At 38.5% G+C, this 19,442-nt stretch overlaps 1 protein-coding gene across 1 annotated transcript; it reads right to left on the bottom strand.

The window, feature by feature from the left end:
• Nucleotides 1-67: 67 nt before the first annotated feature.
• LOC138309833 (uncharacterized) lies at nucleotides 68-17,924 on the bottom strand. Its single transcript, XM_069251070.1, has 5 exons — nucleotides 17,791-17,924; nucleotides 13,561-13,987; nucleotides 12,154-13,121; nucleotides 5,373-5,590; nucleotides 68-3,343 (listed from the first exon to the last, which is right to left on the bottom strand). Exons 2-5 carry the CDS (start codon nucleotides 13,967-13,969, stop codon nucleotides 3,268-3,270), a joined length of 1,671 nt encoding a protein of 556 aa, XP_069107171.1. The 5' UTR covers nucleotides 13,970-13,987; nucleotides 17,791-17,924; the 3' UTR covers nucleotides 68-3,267.
• Between the last annotated feature and the right edge of the window lie 1,518 nt (nucleotides 17,925-19,442).

Raw genomic sequence — 19,442 nt, 5'->3', positions numbered from 1 at the left:
CTCCCTTCCATGATACGCTGGTGTCGACCTATGTGCATGTGTTTTACATTTTTCAGGATGCATTCTCAACAGCCAAGTATCGCTCCAGGTCCCCATTGTCACAATATCCTTCTGTAGTGTACATTCATCTTCTCGCTTACTTATTATTTTAAATATCTTGGTGTCATCCGCAAACAGGTACATGTCAGAGTTGACTATTTCCGGTAGATCGTTGACAAATATAACAAACAGTAGTGGACCAAGAACTGACCCCTGTGGGATTCCAGATGATACTTCTGTCCATTCGGAATTGGTTTCCTTAATTGAGACGTGTTGTTTACGTCCAGTTAGGAAACATGTTATCCAGTTAATGATTTGGTTCGAGATATTGTACGCGCGTAGCTTGTTGGTTAGCCGTCTGTGTGGCACTGTGTCGAAAGCTTTTTTTTTAATAAGAATAGTTAAATGGATGGTCGGAGGACGTCGAAGGAAAGACGAATTGAACAGCTCACCATCTGACGACAGTGTGCTAACGTGTGGAAAATAACGAATGCATTCCTTTTAAATAAGTCATAAAACCCACATGAGTTGGCTAATCAACTTGTCGATAAAAAGTAAGAAGAAATTGGTTACTTTTGATGAAGATAATGAAAGATTCTTAATTTGGATATAAGAGGGTTAAAACTAAGATCTTTTGATTTTTAGCTTATTGCATAACAATTTTTGTAAAATAATTCACCATATAGTAGGCGAATATCTAATTCTCAAAACAGTCTTAACCGGTTCTATGTTTAGACTATGTTTGGCAATTGATTATAAAATGATGTCATAATAATATGTTATGTAGATAGGCTAAGCATAAACTAAATAAGTCTAAGATTGTTTTATAGAGCCAAACAATATCTGAGCATATTAACACGTGTTATTCAATTTGTCTGCAATACTAGGAGAATATAGGACCATAAATCCCAAAAGAAGGCAATTTAATGCTTATATATCCGTTTTCAGTTATATCTATCCGTTTTCAGTTATATCTAAGACAACCTGTAATGCACACTGTTATAGCTATTACCAAATCAAATTCTCCGCTGCCCTCGTTAGTGGAGTCTCTTCTTGTGACGTCATAAGTACCTCCGACGTCATAAGAACCCCATTCGTGGTAACAAAAAAAGCTCATGGAAATAAACCTAAAATCATCCGTACACCTCCAACATTTTAATCAATCTGGTCTATCTTTAGGATATTCAACATTTTAAAATTATTTTTGCAAATAACATAGAACAATTGGAGTTTTTCATTCAGGCATTCAGGTAGCATTCAAGTACGAATAAAAACAAGAGGCCCATGGGCCTTAACGGTCACCTGGGTTAGAATATATAATGAAACAAATTAAAGACATATAAACACTATATGCTGGGCCTTGAAGTTGGTCAGTGATTTATAAATTTGACATTTTAGATTATGAAGAGTATTTGCTTCCATCAAACCTGTGAACTTAGGGGTATTTTTAAAAATTTTAATTATTTTGACCCTGTTTGGTCCTGCCCCTCTGGTCCCCCAGGGGTTCATCGAGGACGGATAGGGATGTTAAAATGCTATATCTTAGGCTAATAATTCTAATCAAGTTTCCTATGAAAATTGGGCAAATAATGTTCACAAATATGTTTTTCCTAAATAAACTAAAATAAACTTGACCCCTCTCCAGGGGGTAACGTGAGAACCCAAGGTCATATAATTCACAATTTTTATAAAACACCTTAAGACCTTTCTATAATCTATAATTATTTGATTCTTCTATTTCCAGAATTTTAGAAGATTTTTGAAGTTTGAGCCTATATGACCCTTTTTTAGCCCTGCCCCTCTGCCCCTAAGGGGTCTGCCGGGTCCAATGTGGATATGATATTAAAATGCTATCTCAGGCAGCAAATGATTCTAACCAAGTTTGACTCATTTCCTATGAAAATTGAGCAAAAAATGCTCATTAATGTGTTTTTCCTATATAAACTATAGTAAACTTGACCCCCTCCCCAAGGGGAAACATGAGACCCCAGAGTCATATAATTTACAATTTTTATAAAACAAACCTTAAGACCTTTTCATCTATAAAGAGTATTTGATTCCACCATTTCCAGAATTTTAGAAGAATATTTTTGAAGTTTTAGCCTATTTGACCTTTTTTTGGCCCCGCCCCTCTGCCCCCAGGGGGTCGGCCTGTACCAATATGGATATGATATTAAAAAACTATCTCAGGCTTCTAATTCTAACCAAGTTTGACTCGTTTCCAATGAAAATTGAGCAAAAATGCTCATAAATGTGTTTTTCCTATATAACTATAGTAAACTTTACCCCCTCCCAGGGGGAAATGTGAGACCCCAGGGTCATATATTATAATTTCACATTTTTTGTAAAAGACCTTTAGACCTTTCTATTTATGAAAAAATTTGATTCCAACATTTCCAGAATTTCAGAAGAAGATTTTTGAAGTTTTAGCCTATTTGACCCCTTTTGACCCCTCTCCTAAGGCCCCTGGGGGTCAGTCATAGAAAATTTGTTAATAGGATTAAATGGCCATCTCATACTGATAATTCTGACAATATTTGACTCATTTCCTATTACAAATGACCAAATAATGCTCACAAATGTTTTTTCCCCCAATATAAACTATAGTAAACTTAACCTCCTCCCCAGGGGGAAACTAGAGACCCCAGGGTTATATAATTCACAATTTTTGTAAAGGACCTTAAGACCTTTCTATCTATGAAGAGTATTTGATTCTACCACATCTGTGAGTAGAGAAGATTTTTGAAATTTTACTCAATTTTACCCCTTTTGGCCCCTCCCACAGCCCCCTGAGGGGTGGGGACCATATAATTCACAATTTTGATTGGCCTTATGCCTTAGAAGGTTTGTGCAAAATTTCATTGAAATTGCTTCAGCAGTTTTGGAGATGAAGTCAAAAATGTAAATTGTTTACGGACATACGACGCACGACGCAAGACGACGGACAAAAGGCGATTACAGTAGGTCACTTGAGACTTCGTCTCAGGTGACCTAAAAATACGCATTGCGTCATTACGTCATGACATCGTTCAGAACGACGTAACAATACATGTTAACCATATCACTATACCAACAGGAGTTATAGGAGAATCATGATCTCATAAATTTCCTTTTCGGTTGGTAAGGTTATATAGTGTCAGTCCTGACAAATAGAAATATAACACTGCAAGGTCCAGATCTGATATGACAGTGACTCACATCAACAGTAAGATGGTGTTTATTCTAGTGTCAGTCCTCCGTTATACCTTTGGCCATCAGCTCATCATAAACACGTCTTAAGTAGGTTGGGTCTGGGTAGCCAAACCTACAACATAAACATGATAACCATAGTATAGAGAATTAACTGTTATAGGTTACACTTGTAATGTTTCAGTGGATGCTGTACAGTGGCTACAGTGGAACAAACATGAATTAATACACTTGCCTAATCGCCTATCCAAATTACTAAACTTGAAAAAAGAATAAATGTGGACATCAATTCCAGTCTGACGAAAAAGTGACAGCAGATGCAGCGGTTGAGGAGTGGATAATATTATATAGACAGGGAACTAACTTTGTTCTGAGCTGCAGCTATTACATCAAAAAAAGGAGGTGGATCTCAAAACCAAAATACTGTAGTCAGGTTACGTTTTGAACCGCCGCCGTACTACCTACCTTTGTGGCTCGCCGCCGTAACCACTACCTCTGTGGCCCGCCTCCGTAATACCTAACTTTGTGGCCCATCGGTTATCGCCGTCGCAATACCTACCTCTGTTGCTCGACAATTGTCGCCGCCGTAATACCTACCTTTGTGGCCTGCTTGTTGTCGTTGCCGTCATACTTACTTTTGTGGCTCGCCACCGTATTACCTACCTTTGTGGATTGCCGTTGTATTACCTACCTTTGTGGCTCGCCGCCGTATTACCTACCTTTGTGGCTTGTCGTTGTATTACCTACCTTTGTGGCTCACCATCTTTATGCATATCTTTTATGGCCAACCAGTTGTCGCCACCGTAAAACCTACATTTAATGGTCCGCCAGTTGTCGCCGTCGTAGTACATACTTTTGTGGCCCACCTTTTGTCACCGTCATGACATCTACCTCTGTGGCACCGTAATACCTATCTTTGTGGCCCGACGGTTGTCGGCCCCATAATACTTACACTAGTTGTCGCTGCGGTAATACTAACCTTTGCTGCTTTCCGTGTGGCTCGCCGCCATAATATCTATCTTTGTAGCCAACCGGTTGTCACCGCCGCAATACCTACCTTTGTAGCCCGTCGGTTGTCACCGTCGCAATAATTACCTTTGTGGCCCGCCAGATGTTGCCGTCGCAATAATTACCTTTGTGGCCCGCCGGTTGTTGCCGCCGTAGCACCTGCATTTGTGGCTTGCCACGGTAATACCTACCTCTGTCACTCGCCACCGTTATACCTATCTTTTATGGCCAATGGGTTGACGCCACCTCAATACCTACCTTTAATGGTCCGCCAGTTGTCGCCGTCGCAGTATACTTTAGTGGCCCGCCTTTTGTCGCCGTCATAACATCTACGTCTGTGGTTGTCGCTGTCGTAACACCTACCTTTGTAGCCCATCGGTTGTCGCCAGTTGTTGCTGTTATAACACTTACCTTCATAACACCTATGTTGATGGTCCTCAAGTTGTCGGCATGGTAATACCTGCCTGTGTGGCCTGCAGCCGGAATACCTTCCTTTATGGCTCGCCAGTTGTCACCGCCGTAATACCTACGTGTGTGGCATGCAGCCATAATACCTTCCTTTGTGGCTCTCTGGTTGGCGCCGCCGTAATTCCTAACACTGTGGCCTGCCTCTGTAATATCTACCTCTGTGGCCCATCGGTTGTCGCCGTTGTAACACCTACCTTTGTGGCCTGCTGATTGTTGCTGTCGTAATACCTATCTCTGTGGCCCGCCCGTTGTTGACATGGTAACACCTACCTCCGTGGCCAGCCGGTTGTCATTGTTGTTTCACCTATATTTGTGGCCCGCGGGTTGTTGCCATCATAACACCTACCTCTGTGGCCTGCCGGTTGTCGCCGTCATAACACCTACCTCTGTGGCATGCCAGTTGTCAGCGTCGTTACACCTACTTTTGTAGCCTGCCAGTTGAAGCCATAGTATCACCTACCATTGTGATGTGCCCAAGAAGCACCTCCCTTTGTGGCTCGCCAGTTGTCGCCGTCGTAACATCTACTAATGTGGTACGCCCTAGTAGCACCAACCTTTGTGGCCCACCGGTTGTTTCCGTGGCAATACCTACCTCTATGGCCTGCCGGTTGTCACCAAAGTAGCACCTACCTTTGTGGCCAGCCAGTTGTCGCTGTGGCAATACCTACCTCTGTGGCCCACCGGTTATGTTGGTTTTATGGTGGATATCATTCCACGTTGTGACGTTTTCCCGGCCAGTGGTGATAGATGTCCCCACCGTGAAGATGAGTTTCTTATCAAAGGCCTTCATCAGTAGAGCAAGAATTCTGTTACCGTCAGGATTGTCAGGAAGAAAGGCTGAGCGGTGTAAACCTTTGTACCTCACTCCCGGGTTAGGGTGGCGCTCCTACAGATAAACAACAGAATCATGTAAGTACTACATCACTCTGGGGTCAGGGTGGCGCTCCTACAGATAAACAACAGAATCATGTAAGTACTACATCACTCTGGGGTTAGAGTGGCGCTCCTACAGATAAACAACAGAATCATGTAAATAGAATCATGTAAATACTACATCACTCCGGGGTCAGAGTGGCACTCCTTCAGATAAACAACAGAATCATGTAAATACTACATCACTCCGGGGTCAGAGTGGCACTCCTTCAGATAAACAACAGAATCATGTAAATACTACATCACTCTGGGGTCAAAGTGGCACTCCTACAGATAAACAACAGAATCATGTAAGTACTACATCACTCTGGGGTCAAAGTGGCGCTCCTACAGATAAGTAACAGAATCATGTAAATACTACATCACTCCGGGGTCAGAGTGGCACTCCTTCAGATAAACAACAGAATCATGTAAATACTACATCACTCTGGGGTTAAAATGGCGCTCCTACAGATAAACAACAGAATCATGTAAATACTACATCACTACGGGGTCAGAGTGGCACTCCTACAGAGAAACAACAGAATCATGTAAGTACTACCTCACTCCGGGGTTAGAGTGGGCTCCCATTAAGAGACATTCAGACATTTCTACAGATAAACAACAGAATCATGTAAATACTACATCACTCTGGGGTCAGAGTGGCACTCCTTCAGATAAACAACAGAATCATGTAAGTACTACATCACTCTGGGGTTAAAATGGCGCTCCTACAGATAAACAACAGAATCATGTAAATACTACATCACTCCGGGGTCAGAGTGGCACTCCTTCAGATAAACAACAGAATCATGTAAGTACTACCTCACTCCGGGGTTAGAGTGGGCTCCCATTAAGAGACATTCAGACAAGAGACCATAAAAGGTCATCTGAGTATTCACAGGCAAAGTATCAGTAAGGCAAAAGAATTGCATCAATACAAAAGAATCAGATAGATTAAAGTTAGGAAAAATGTTCATCTTTTCTTCGACATTTAAAGAATAATATACTAGAAACTCTCCAGTAGTTGTTAGTTTCTGCTATATTTGACAGATAAAACCTGAGTGAAGGACAAGGATATTAATTCAACCAATTGTTGATTCAACAACTTGGTATCCTTTCATGCCAGCATGCCACAGGTTGTTGATTCAACAACTTGGTATCCTTTCATGCCAGCATGCCACAGGTTGTTGATTCAACAACTTGGTATCCTTTCATGCCAGCATGCCACAGGTTGTTGATTCAACAACTTGGTATCCTTTCATGCCAGCATGCCACAGGTTGTTGATTCAACAACTTGGTATCCTTTCATGCCAGCATGTCACAGGTTGTTGATTCAACAACTTGGTATCCTTTCATGCCAGCATGCCACAGGTTGTTGATTCAACAACTTGGTATCCTTTCATGCCAGCATGCCACAGGTTCATTATCAGGTCTCTAACCATCTCAGTTATTCACAAGAAGCTGAATGAAGGTCAAGATCATTTGCATGAACAAACTTTAGATTCCTTCATCCAAGCATCTCACAGGCTTAATATAAGTCTATACCTTTTAGTTATTTACAAGAGGATTTTGGCCTTTTTTGTCCTCTTTGACCTGGAAAGAAGTTCAAGGTAATTCATTTCAATAGATTTGGTAGACCTGCATGCTTCATGTCTAATATGAGTATTTTGTGTCTTTTGGTTAGTGAGAAGAAGAGAGAATGAAAAGGTAATGGATGGCACACAGCGAACAGTGCGCAACGACTGGAGGAAGTACAATGACTATAGGTCATCCTGACCCTTGGGACCCTTGGACTGACTTTATTGTTCATGATGTCTTTAGTCTAAGTCGCAGAAGCTTTTGATTACAAAACAAGAAAAACAACAACAAATATCCTAGCATCATATCATTACTGTCTAGTACAAACTACATAATAAATTATATGAATGTTGACCACTTACTGTCTATAGAATGTCAAGTATATCGTATTCTTTATCAATGACCTCTTACCGTCTGCATATCGTTCGGTATATATCGCATTCTATAACAATGACCACTTACAGCCTGCATATCGATCGGTTTATCGCATTCTATGACAATGACCACTCACCGTCTGCATATCGTCCAGTATATCGCATTCTATAACAATGACCACTTACATCTGTATACTGCATAATTGTTCTATAATAATGCATTACTCTGATACAATGACCACTTACAGTCTGTATACCGTCTGGAATGTTGTATTCTATATCAATGACCACTTACCTCTGTATACCGTCCAGGAAATGTTGTATTCTATAACAATGACCACTTACCGTCTGTATACCGTCCAATGTGTATTCTATAACAATGACACTACCTGTATACCGACCACTTACAGTCTGTATATCCGTTAATGTTGTATTCTATAACAATGACCACTTACCGTCTGTATACCGTCTGGAATGTTGTATTCTATAAACAATGACCACTTACCATCTGTATACCGTCTGGAATGTTGTATTCTATAACAATGACCACTTACCATCTGTATACCGTCTGGAATGTTTTTATACTATAACAATGACCACTTACCGTCTGTATACCGTCTGGAATGTCGTATTCTATAACAATGACCACTTACCGTCTGTATACCGTCTGGAATGTTGTATTCTATAACAATGACCACTTACCGTCTGTATACCGTCTGGAATGTCGTATTCTATAACAATGACCACTTACCGTCTGTATACCGTCTGGAATGTCGTATTCTATAACAATGACCACTTACCGTTGTATACCATCTGGAATGTTGTATTCTATAACAATGACCACTTACCGTCTGTATACCGTCTGGAATGTCGTATTCTATAACAATGACCACTTACCGTCTGTATACCATCTGGAATGTCGTATTCTATAACAATGACCACTTACCGTCTGTATACGTCTGGAATGTCGTATTCTATAACAATGACCACTTACAGTCTGTATACCGTCTGGAATGTCGTATTCTATAACAATGACCACTTACCGTCTGTATACCATCTGGAATGTCTATTCTATAACAATGACCACTTACCGTCTGTATACCTCTGGAATGTCGTATTCTATAACAATGACCACTTACCGTCTGTATACCGTCTGGAATGTCGTATTCTATAACAATGACCACTTACCGTCTGTATACCATCTGGAATGTCGTATTCTATAACAATGACCACTTACAGTCTGTATACCGTCTGGAATGTTGTATTCTATAACAATGACCACTTACAGTCTGTATACCGTCTGGAATGTCGTATTCTATAACAATGACCACTTACCGTCTGTATACCATCTGGAATGTCGTATTCTATAACAATGACCACTTACCGTCTGTATACCGTTACCATCTGTATACCGTCTGGAATGTTGTATTCTATAACAATGACCACTTACCGTCTGTATACCGTCTGGAATGTCGTATTCTATAACAATGACCACTTACCGTCTGTATACCATCTGGAATGTCGTATTCTATAACAATGACCACTTACCGTCTGTATACCATCTGGAATGTCGTATTCTATAACAATGACCACTTACCGTCTGTATACCGTCTGGAATGTCGTATTCTATAACAATGACCACTTACCGTCTGTATACCATCTGGAATGTCGTATTCTATAACAATGACCACTTACCGTCTGTATACCGTCTGGAATGTCGTATTCTATAACAATGACCACTTACCGTCTGTATACCGTCTGGAATGTCGTATTCTATAACAATGACCACTTACCGTCTGTATACCATCTGGAATGTCGTATTCTATAACAATGACCACTTACCGTCTGTATACCGTCTGGAATGTCGTATTCTATAACAATGACCACTTACCGTCTGTATACCATCTGGAATGTCGTATTCTATAACAATGACCACTTACGTCTGTAAATGTCAATGACCACTTACCGTCTGTATACCGTCTGGAATGTCGTATTCTATAACAATGACCACTTACCGTCTGTATACCGTCTGGAATGTCGTATTCTATAACAATGACCACTTACCGTCTGTATACCATCTGGAATGTCGTATTCTATAACAATGACCACTTACCGTCTGTATACCATCTGGAATGTCGTATTCTATAACAATGACCACTTACCGTCTGTATACCATCTGGAATGTCGTATTCTATAACAATGACCACTTACAGTTTGTATATATACCATCTGGAATGTCGTATTCTATAACAATGACCACTTACCGTCTGTATACCGTCTGGAATGTCGTATTCTATAACAATGACCACTTACCGTCTGTATACCGTCTGGAATGTCGTATTCTATAACAATGACCACTTACCGTCTGTATACCGTCTGGAATGTCGTATTCTATAACAATGACCACTTACCGTCTGTATACCGTCTGGAATGTCGTATTCTATAACAATGACCACTTACCGTTTGTATACCGACCACTTACCGTCTGTATACCGTCTGGAATGTCGTATTCTATAACAATGACCACTTACCGTCTGTATACCGTCTGGAATGTTGTATTCTATAACAATGACCACTTACCGTCTGTATACCATCTGGAATGTCGTATTCTATAACAATGACCACTTACCGTCTGTATACTGTCTGGAATGTCGTATTCTATAACAATGACCACTTACCGTCTGTATACCGTCTGGAATGTCGTATTCTATAACAATGACCACTTACCGTCTGTATACCGTCTGGAATGTTGTATTCTATAACAATGACCACTTACCGTCTGTATACCGTCTGGAATGTCGTATTCTATAACAATGACCACTTACCGTCTGTATACCGACCACTTACAGTCTGTATACCATCTGGAATGTCGTATTCTATAACAATGACCACTTACAGTCTGTATACCGTCTGGAATGTCGTATTCTATAACAATGACCACTTACCGTCTGTATACCGTCTGGAATGTTGTATTCTATAACAATGACCACTTACCGTCTGTATACCGTCTGGAATGTCGTATTCTATAACAATGACCACTTACCGTCTGTATACCGTCTGGAATGTCGTATTCTATAACAATGACCACTTACCGTCTGTATACCGTCTGGAATGTCGTATTCTATAACAATGACCACTTACCGTCTGTATACCGTCTGGAATGTTGTATTCTATAACAATGACCACTTACCGTCTGTATACCGTCTGGAATGTCGTATTCTATAACAATGACCACTTACCGTCTGTATACCGACCACTTACAGTCTGTATACCGTCTGGAATGTCGTATTCTATAACAATGACCACTTACAGTCTGTATACCGTCTGGAATGTTGTATTCTATAACAATGACCACTTACCGTCTGTATACCGTCTGGAATGTTGTATTCTATAACAATGACCACTTACCGTCTGTATACCGTCTGGAATGTCGTATTCTATAACAATGACCACTTACCGTCTGTATACCGTCTGGAATGTCGTATTCTATAACAATGACCACTTACCGTCTGTATACCGTCTGGAATGTCGTATTCTATAACAATGACCACTTACCGTCTGTATACCGTCTGGAATGTCGTATTCTATAACAATGACCACTTACCGTCTGTATACCTCTGGAATGTCGTATTCTATAACAATGACCACTTACCGTCTGTATACCGTCTGGAATGTCGTATTCTATAACAATGACCACTTACCGTTGTATACCGTCTGGAATGTCGTATTCTATAACAATGACCACTTACCGTCTGTATACCGTCTGGAATGTCGTATTCTATAACAATGACCACTTACCGTCTGTATACCGTCTGGAATGTCGTATTCCATAACAATGACCACTTACCGTCTGTATACCGTCTGGAATGTCGTATTCTATAACAATGACCACTTACCGTCTGTATACCGTCTGGAATGTCGTATTCTATAACAATGACCACTTACCGTCTGTATACCGTCTGGAATGTCGTATTCTATAACAATGACCACTTACCGTCTGTATACCGTCTGGAATGTTGTATTCTATAACAATGACCACTTACCGTCTGTATACCGTCTGGAATGTCGTATTCTATAACAATGACCACTTACCGTCTGTATACCGTCTGGAATGTCGTATTCTATAACAATGACCACTTACCGTTTGTATACCGTCTGGAATGTCGTATTCTATAACAATGACCACTTACCGTCTGTATACCGTCTGGAATGTCGTATTCTATAACAATGACCACTTACCGTCTGTATACCGTCTGGAATGTCGTATTCTATAACAATGACCACTTACCGTCTGTATACCGTCTGGAATGTCGTATTCTATAACAATGACCACTTACCGTCTGTATACCGTCTGGAATGTCGTATTCTATAACAATGACCACTTACCGTCTGTATACCGTCTGGAATGTCGTATTCTATAACAATGACCACTTACCGTCTGTATACCGTCTGGAATGTCGTATTCTATAACAATGACCACTTACCGTCTGTATACCGTCTGGAATGTCGTATTCTATAACAATGACCACTTACCGTCTGTATACCGTCTGGAATGTCGTATTCTATAACAATGACCACTTACCGTCTGTATACCGTCTGGAATGTCGTATTCTATAACAATGGTTCCACAACTCTCGTACCCCGCCACACTTTCCCTGGTCTTGAAGTAGGACATGATACCGTCGGGCTGATTCCCCTCAGGGTCAGAATAACGACACTTACACACAGCGCACGTCCCGTGAACTTGAAGATGTTTTTGTATACATTCCTTACAGAATATGTGTCCACATTTATCCAGCTTGGTTTGTGCCAGCGGTCCTTTTTCCTCACAACATATAGAACAAACAAACCCTTTTTCAGGAGACCGTTCGTTAACTTGGGAAGTCGACCGCTCCGTTTTGTTAACATCAAAGTTATTCTCAAAGTCCAATTGTTCCTCTACAACACTACCTGTGCTTTTGTTTGATTCTCCTCGTTTAATCATTATCTTATGGAATGTAAAACCTTCTTCCTCCTCTTCCTCGTCGTCGTCATACAACTGCTGTTTAAACACTGGTGGATCCGACCCGCCTACAGCCCCTACGACAGTGTCATCCTCGTGAACACTGGGACCACCACTCTCCTCCTGAATGTTCAGGTCCTGTACACCTGCTACCGGTATGTTGTTTTCAAAGTCTTCATTCTCGCTCTCCCTCCCATCAACAGTCTCACTTGGCTTATGGTTCTTATTTGTCACAGCCGATTTAGCCTCATCCTGAAAAACATTAGTTACATTAGAAGCTGATGCGCTTTCTACATTTTGGGTTTTTTGTACTGAAGTGGCAGAAGATGTTTCCTCGTCATGCGGAGAAGTGTTCCTCTGCTCCTGACCAGTTGACAGCATTGCTTTTTTAACATACATTTCATGGGATTCTCTCAGAACTGTCTGCATCACGTCAATCAACGATTCGTCCAGTGAAATTAAGTGTAGCTCCTGTAGACTCGTTGACAGCATGAGGAATTTACAGTAGAGTAACGGAATAAGGCAGGAAGGATGGGGGCTGGCGTCACCTGGAATCAATATACAGAAGATTTGGTAACTGGTACCTATTCATTGAAACTATGTTAAAAGTACCTAATAACAACAACGCTCAATCTAGGAATATGAGGTAAGATAAGGACCGACTTTATGTCAGTACATTATTAAAGTGTGTATATCACATTAACAACCCAACATCGACATTTCAATTCTCTACCCCAAGGACTGAAGTTTTCTCTAATGCTACCAAATGATTTTTAACATTCATATAGACAGATTTTTATGTAATATAAATATAAATGACAACGATTAATTCCCAAGGATAGTTATAGACCAACCCTTTTAACTCTAAGTTGATGTTGCCATGGTTACACTTTGAGGAATTCTCTATTTACATATTACAAAGTTAGATTGCGTAGTGTGCTTGATTGTTCAAACTGCAGTTGTTATAATCATGGTCATATGACTTACTTCCACCAATCAGAATAGCCAATGAATAAAACTCTTCACTCGACGCTTTGTCCAGCATGTTGGTAACCATGGTAACCTCACTGTGGTCAAAATTGTCCCTCTCTTCTGTTAATTCGTTCTCGGCTGCGACACAGAACAGTACTTTATCACAGGGTAGCATGCCTCCCGCCCCGACAAACACGTTACCGGCCTCACAGTCCTTGTTATCAAGTCTAATAGCCTGATGATCAGAGTTATAGTGATTTCCTCCATGTTTCGCCAGCAGACGACAACTAAACGATTCTGTCGACCAGTTCTTGTCCGTAAAGCTAGCAATGCCATCAACATGGTTTGATAAAAGGTCTTCCGAGAAAAGATGGACGTCAATTTTTTTGCTGTTTTGGTCTTGCCTAGACTCTCTGTTTCCCATTTTATTTTTAGTACATACCTGTAAAAATCAAAAGAGGAAAAGTTACAAACCTGTAAACATCAATACAGTAGAAATTACATAGCTGTAAACATCAACAAAGTGGAACTTACAAACCTGTTAACAACTTATATAATTACAAACCTGTAAACATCAACACAGTAGAATTTTTCACAAACCTGTAAACATCAATACAGTAGAACTTACATCTATAGCTGTAAACATCAATACAGTAGATTTTACATAGCAGTAAACATCAACAAAGAAGAACTTACAAACCGGTAAACATCAACACGGTAGAATTTATAAACCTGTAAACATCAACACAGTAAAACTTCTATAGCTGTAAACATCAACACAGTAGAAATTACAAACCTGTAAACATCAACACAGTAGAACTTACAAACCTGTAAACATCAACACAGTATAATTTATAAACCTGTAAACATCAACAAAGTAGAATTTATAAACCTGTAAACATCAACACAGTAAAACTTACAAACCTGTAAACATCAACACAGTAGAATTTATAAACCTGTAAACATCAACACAGTAGAACTTACAAACCTGTAAACATCAACACAGTAGAATTTATAAACCTGTAAACATCAACACAGTAGAATTTATAAACCTGTAAACATCAACACAGTAGAACTTACAAACCTGTAAACATCAACACAGTAGAACTTACAAACCTGTAAACATCAACACAGTAGAATTTATAAATCTGTAAACATCAACACAGTAGTGAATGTATAAACTCGGTTGAAAACTGTAATCGATCACGGTTGAAATCGGTTTGTGCTTCCGATGTGACTTTTCCAACTATAATCGGTTCTGAACTATTTCTTTTTTGTGCATACTTTTTTACTGGAAATTACTAATTATGCTGGTGAACTTGGTGTTGCACATGTATATATACATAGATATCTAATAAACTGATATATCAATATTGCACATGTAGTAATTTACTGCTTTCTATTACCCATTGGTTCTTAATTATGTATAGTCACCCTCTGGCTTTTGTAACATAACATGAAAGCATGGTGAGTGTTGTGATGCATGTTCATTTACCAGGTACTTTTAGCATTAAATAACCTTGGGGTTCCAACTAGTGTAGAGAGTTGTCACAAATCCTCAAGTAAGTGAAGTAACACAAATACAATCAGTTGTAAAGGTCAATTTAATTTATTAACAATCTAATAGCAATAGGCATCACTTGCCATCAAAATAAACTTGGTGAAAACAACAAATAACAGAAACAAACAAACTTAACAAAAGAAAAAAAGAAAAAATAAGGAAAAATGCCAGACTTAGAACTTTATCCGATTAATCGGTTACGGGAAACCAGAACCGATCATCGACATCGGAAGGCTCTAACAAGTCGTAAATCGATTATATCTGATGATCGACCCACCACTACAACACAGTAGAACTTACAAACTGGTAAACATCAACACAGTAGAACTTACAAACTGGTAAACATCAACACAGTAGAACTTACAAACCTGTAAACATCAACACAGTATAATTTATACACCTGTATACATCAACACAGTAGAACTTACAAACCTGTAAACATCAACACAGTAGAACTTACAAACCTGTAAACATCAACACAGTAGAATTTATAAACCTGTAAACATCAACACAGTAGAATTTATATACCTGTAAACATCAACACAGTAGAACTTACAAACCTGTAAACATCAACACAGTAGAATTTATACACCTGTATACATCAACACAGTAAAACTTCTATAGCTGTAAACATCAACGCAGTAGAAATTACAAACCTGTAAACATCAACACAGTAGAACTTACAAACCTGTAAACATCAACACAGTAGAATTTATAAACCTGTAAGCATCAACACAGTAGAATTTATAAACCCGAAAACATCAACACTACAACTTACAAACCTGTAAACATCAACACAGTAAAACTTCTATAGCTGTAAACATCAACACAGTAGAAATTACAAACTTGTAAACATCAAAACAGTAGAACTTACAAACCTGTAAACATCAACACAGTAGAATTTATAAACCTGAAAACATCAACACTACAACTTACATAGCTGTAAGCATCAACACAGTACAACTAACATAGCTGTAAACATCATTATAGTAGAACTTCCAAACCTGTAAACATCAACACAGTTGAACTTACAAACCTGTAAACATCAACACAGTAAAACTTCTGTAGCTGTAAACATCAAAACAGTAAAACTTCTGTAGCTGTAAACATCAAAACAGTAGAACGTACATAGCTGTAAACATCAAAACAGTAGAACGTACATAGCTGTAAACATCAATACAGCAGAACTAATCAACTAAGTAATAACTTATTTACAACATGACCATCACACTAGCCTAAGCAATCTGAATTTTAGTGCCAATCACATGTTACAGTTTTGCTATTTTGATCTAACAGAAAAAAGATATTCTTGCCAATATTTACATTCCAGTCTAAAGTTATCTCCAATAAATCACCTTCAAAGCAAGATGCTCGATGGGCCTTTCATAGTCATCTGACTATTGACACAATACAGCACAGTATACAGTAGTGGCAAAACAACTTTGGAATCAGACAGAAAATGCTCAACTTTTCTTCAATTCAAAACTAGAAACACTTCAGTAACAGTTGTGTGCTTTTGCTGAATATTTTTATGGAAATATTCCTGCAGAAATCTCTTAACAATTTATAATATAACACTGTAAAAATGTGAAAAGAAATTCAACATTGTAGACTACAACTTTGCTTCATGGTCTGACCATGATTTGTACATGCAACCCTGGACTTCCTGGTCTGTTGCTCTACCGACTGAGCTTAAGGGAAATTCCCCATAGCACAAAGCTAGATGAAGACCGTATCACTATGTATAATTAAAACCTGCTACACTACTCTCCCTTTCAATTTGTTTTCGTCCCTGAACAGTTAGACCAATCCAGGTTCTCTTTCCAATGAAGCCTCTCAATCTCATATAACTTACACTTGGATTGGTGTATTCCCACTAGCACAAATAGAAGGCAACTGTATCACCATGTACAATTAAAACCTGCTACATATGCTAAAAAATGTAAAAGCAAAAGATAATCTGTACTACATGTAGCTGTGTCATCATAAACCCAGTCACCAACCAAGTGAAAAACAACACACACAAAATCATGAAATACAACAATATCCTCCCTCTATTGTTGTGTTAAAACGGGAAACCGGTTCTACAATGTATCATATATAGATATACATAGATAGATAGGCTTGAGCTGACTGGATGAGAGGATAGTCAGCACTAATAGGTTTGGCACAACCCTGCATATGGGTAACAGTTACCCATTTGAGTAACATGCAGTTACCTGTTTGAGTAATCAATAAGTTACCCAAATGAGGAACTTTGTGTAAGAAAAATGCACCCAACAACATTATGCGTTTTCTTTTCACACAATTCCTCAATTTATTATTATTATAAATTGTTATTAGTATAACTTATTGATTACTACAAAGAGGCAACTGTTACTCATATGCATGGTTGTGCCTGCAACCTGCACCAAGTCAGTAGAGGCATTCAAAACGAAAGTTGAGCCATCAAAACCAGGTGGATCGGACGAATTATCCCGTCGTTACATAAACCATAATCTACAACTGACGACATACAAAAATACAAATACAGACATAACACTCACTATTTTTCCATATGTGTTAAATCATCGAGAGTTGTGTCAAAGTCAACACGACAAATACAAAACGAAAACAGACTGACAGTTATACTGACAAAAATAACGAGCACCAATTATATGTAGCCATGACATCTTCAACGTTACCTTCAAATCAACTCCTAATGTGCTTTTCAGTCTTTTCTTATCCAAATATGCAAGCTTACAGCATGAATTAAAAACAGTTCGCCAATCTAGACTATTGTTGTTTCCTGGTGTTTTTCCACTTTCGGTTTTGCTATTTCATTTCCGGTATTTGATTCTACGAGTTACCTCCCCTTAATATGATGTCGGGTGTATGTCTATGGCAATTGCATTGCTACCCAAGCAATACAGCCTCGTGACGTCACGGCGTCAACAAAATTACTATTTCCTCGGTAAAATTTTCACATTTTTTTTCACAAACTTGACTGGTTTTAGTATAAAAGATGCAAATTACGAAAGGACCTCTTTCACGAACAATGGAAATTTGCCCACGAACCAATTTTATTAAAATTAAATGTTGTATGCAAATGTTGTAAACATTAATGCAAACCCTTAAAATATGTTTAAAACATTCAAAAGGTCACAGGGGCCTGTGCTGTGACTAAATTAAAGTTATCCCGTAGAAGTGTAAGACAGGGTTCCTTTTTTGATCCAAAAATGTATCAAAATAATGTTTTATGTCGTCAATCTGTATCATTTTCTGAAGTGTATAAATAATTACAAATTATGATCACAAATACATTTATGTATGTAGGCAAAATATATAAAATATCATTTTGGCTACATTAGTAAGACAGAAAACGTCGCGTGTTATTTTCGGCAATGTCAATTATTAAGAATGGTGATTCACCCACTTCTAGTTTGAGTGCACCAAAAATATTTTTTTCAAAAAGTTGGCTCATTGCCTATAAAAAATGTAGTGAAAATTTCAGAAAAATTGTGGACCGGTAAATTTGTCGTTTAAAGGTTATAATATGGCAAGGTCTATTTTTAGTAACATTACATAATGATATTGAATATGCATATTTTGGATCATTAATCACGAATCTAACGGTGTCGACATTCATATATAATCCAATCCTCGTCTGTAACGCTTGATATGATTTCAAATTGATTTATTTAGTGACATTTTATAAAGAAAATAAGTTTTACCTAATACATTTGGGTGTTTTAAGACCTGTTTTGCATTTGAAGTAGCCCCACTAATATGTGCTGTTTTAATGATTTATTTTGTAATTATAGAGCATAATTACAGCGAAGAGAGTGATAAGAATGGGATTATGTAACTGTGTGGTTTGAGAGGGAAGAGTTACCAGATTACATGGGTCATGTTACAAACCTTCAGTGGTTCAATTATTTGCAGGCCTAACACTTCTGATAGATTAACATTTATGTTGCTTCATGCTTACAACTGTAAATCTCATCACTTTTACATATTATATTGTTTTAGATTTTAAGTTTAATTTTGTCGGGAAACTCATTTATATATCCAAGGATTTCATTTTAGATTTAGATACATTAATGCCAAATACTTATTTAATCTTGCAAAATAACAAACTGAATGTGGTAGTTTTAATAATGAAATACATTTTATCTGTAAGTACATGTAGATCATCAAAACTTGATTATATCTTTATTGTCAATAATCATATTTGAATTCCATGTTAGTATTATTTGATAATTTATAGCATAAGACACAAAAGAAAGGCTTCGATCACAGTACATGTACATGGTGTATATCCCCGTGGTAAAGAGTGTGTAGCAATGAAACCGTT

This window comes from Argopecten irradians, chromosome 15 (assembly GCF_041381155.1).
Source record: "Argopecten irradians isolate NY chromosome 15, Ai_NY, whole genome shotgun sequence".
NCBI classification, from domain to species: domain Eukaryota; kingdom Metazoa; phylum Mollusca; class Bivalvia; order Pectinida; family Pectinidae; genus Argopecten; species Argopecten irradians.
The sequence above is the reverse complement of the archived record's forward strand: the minus strand, read 5'-3'. Positions and strand labels throughout refer to the sequence as shown.

Coding starts and splice junctions, on each gene's coding strand:
- LOC138309833 (XM_069251070.1), bottom strand. CDS start 13,969: ATGGGAAACAGAGAGTCTAGGCAAGACCAAAACAGCAAAAAAATTGAC. Junction 13,122..13,560: donor GGCTATTCTGATTGGTGGAA/GTAAGTCATATG, acceptor TATTGATTCCAG/GTGACGCCAGCCCCCATCCT. Junction 5,591..12,153: donor TTCCAGACGGTATACAGACG/GTAAGTGGTCAT, acceptor GTTTATCTGTAG/GAGCGCCACCCTAACCCGGG.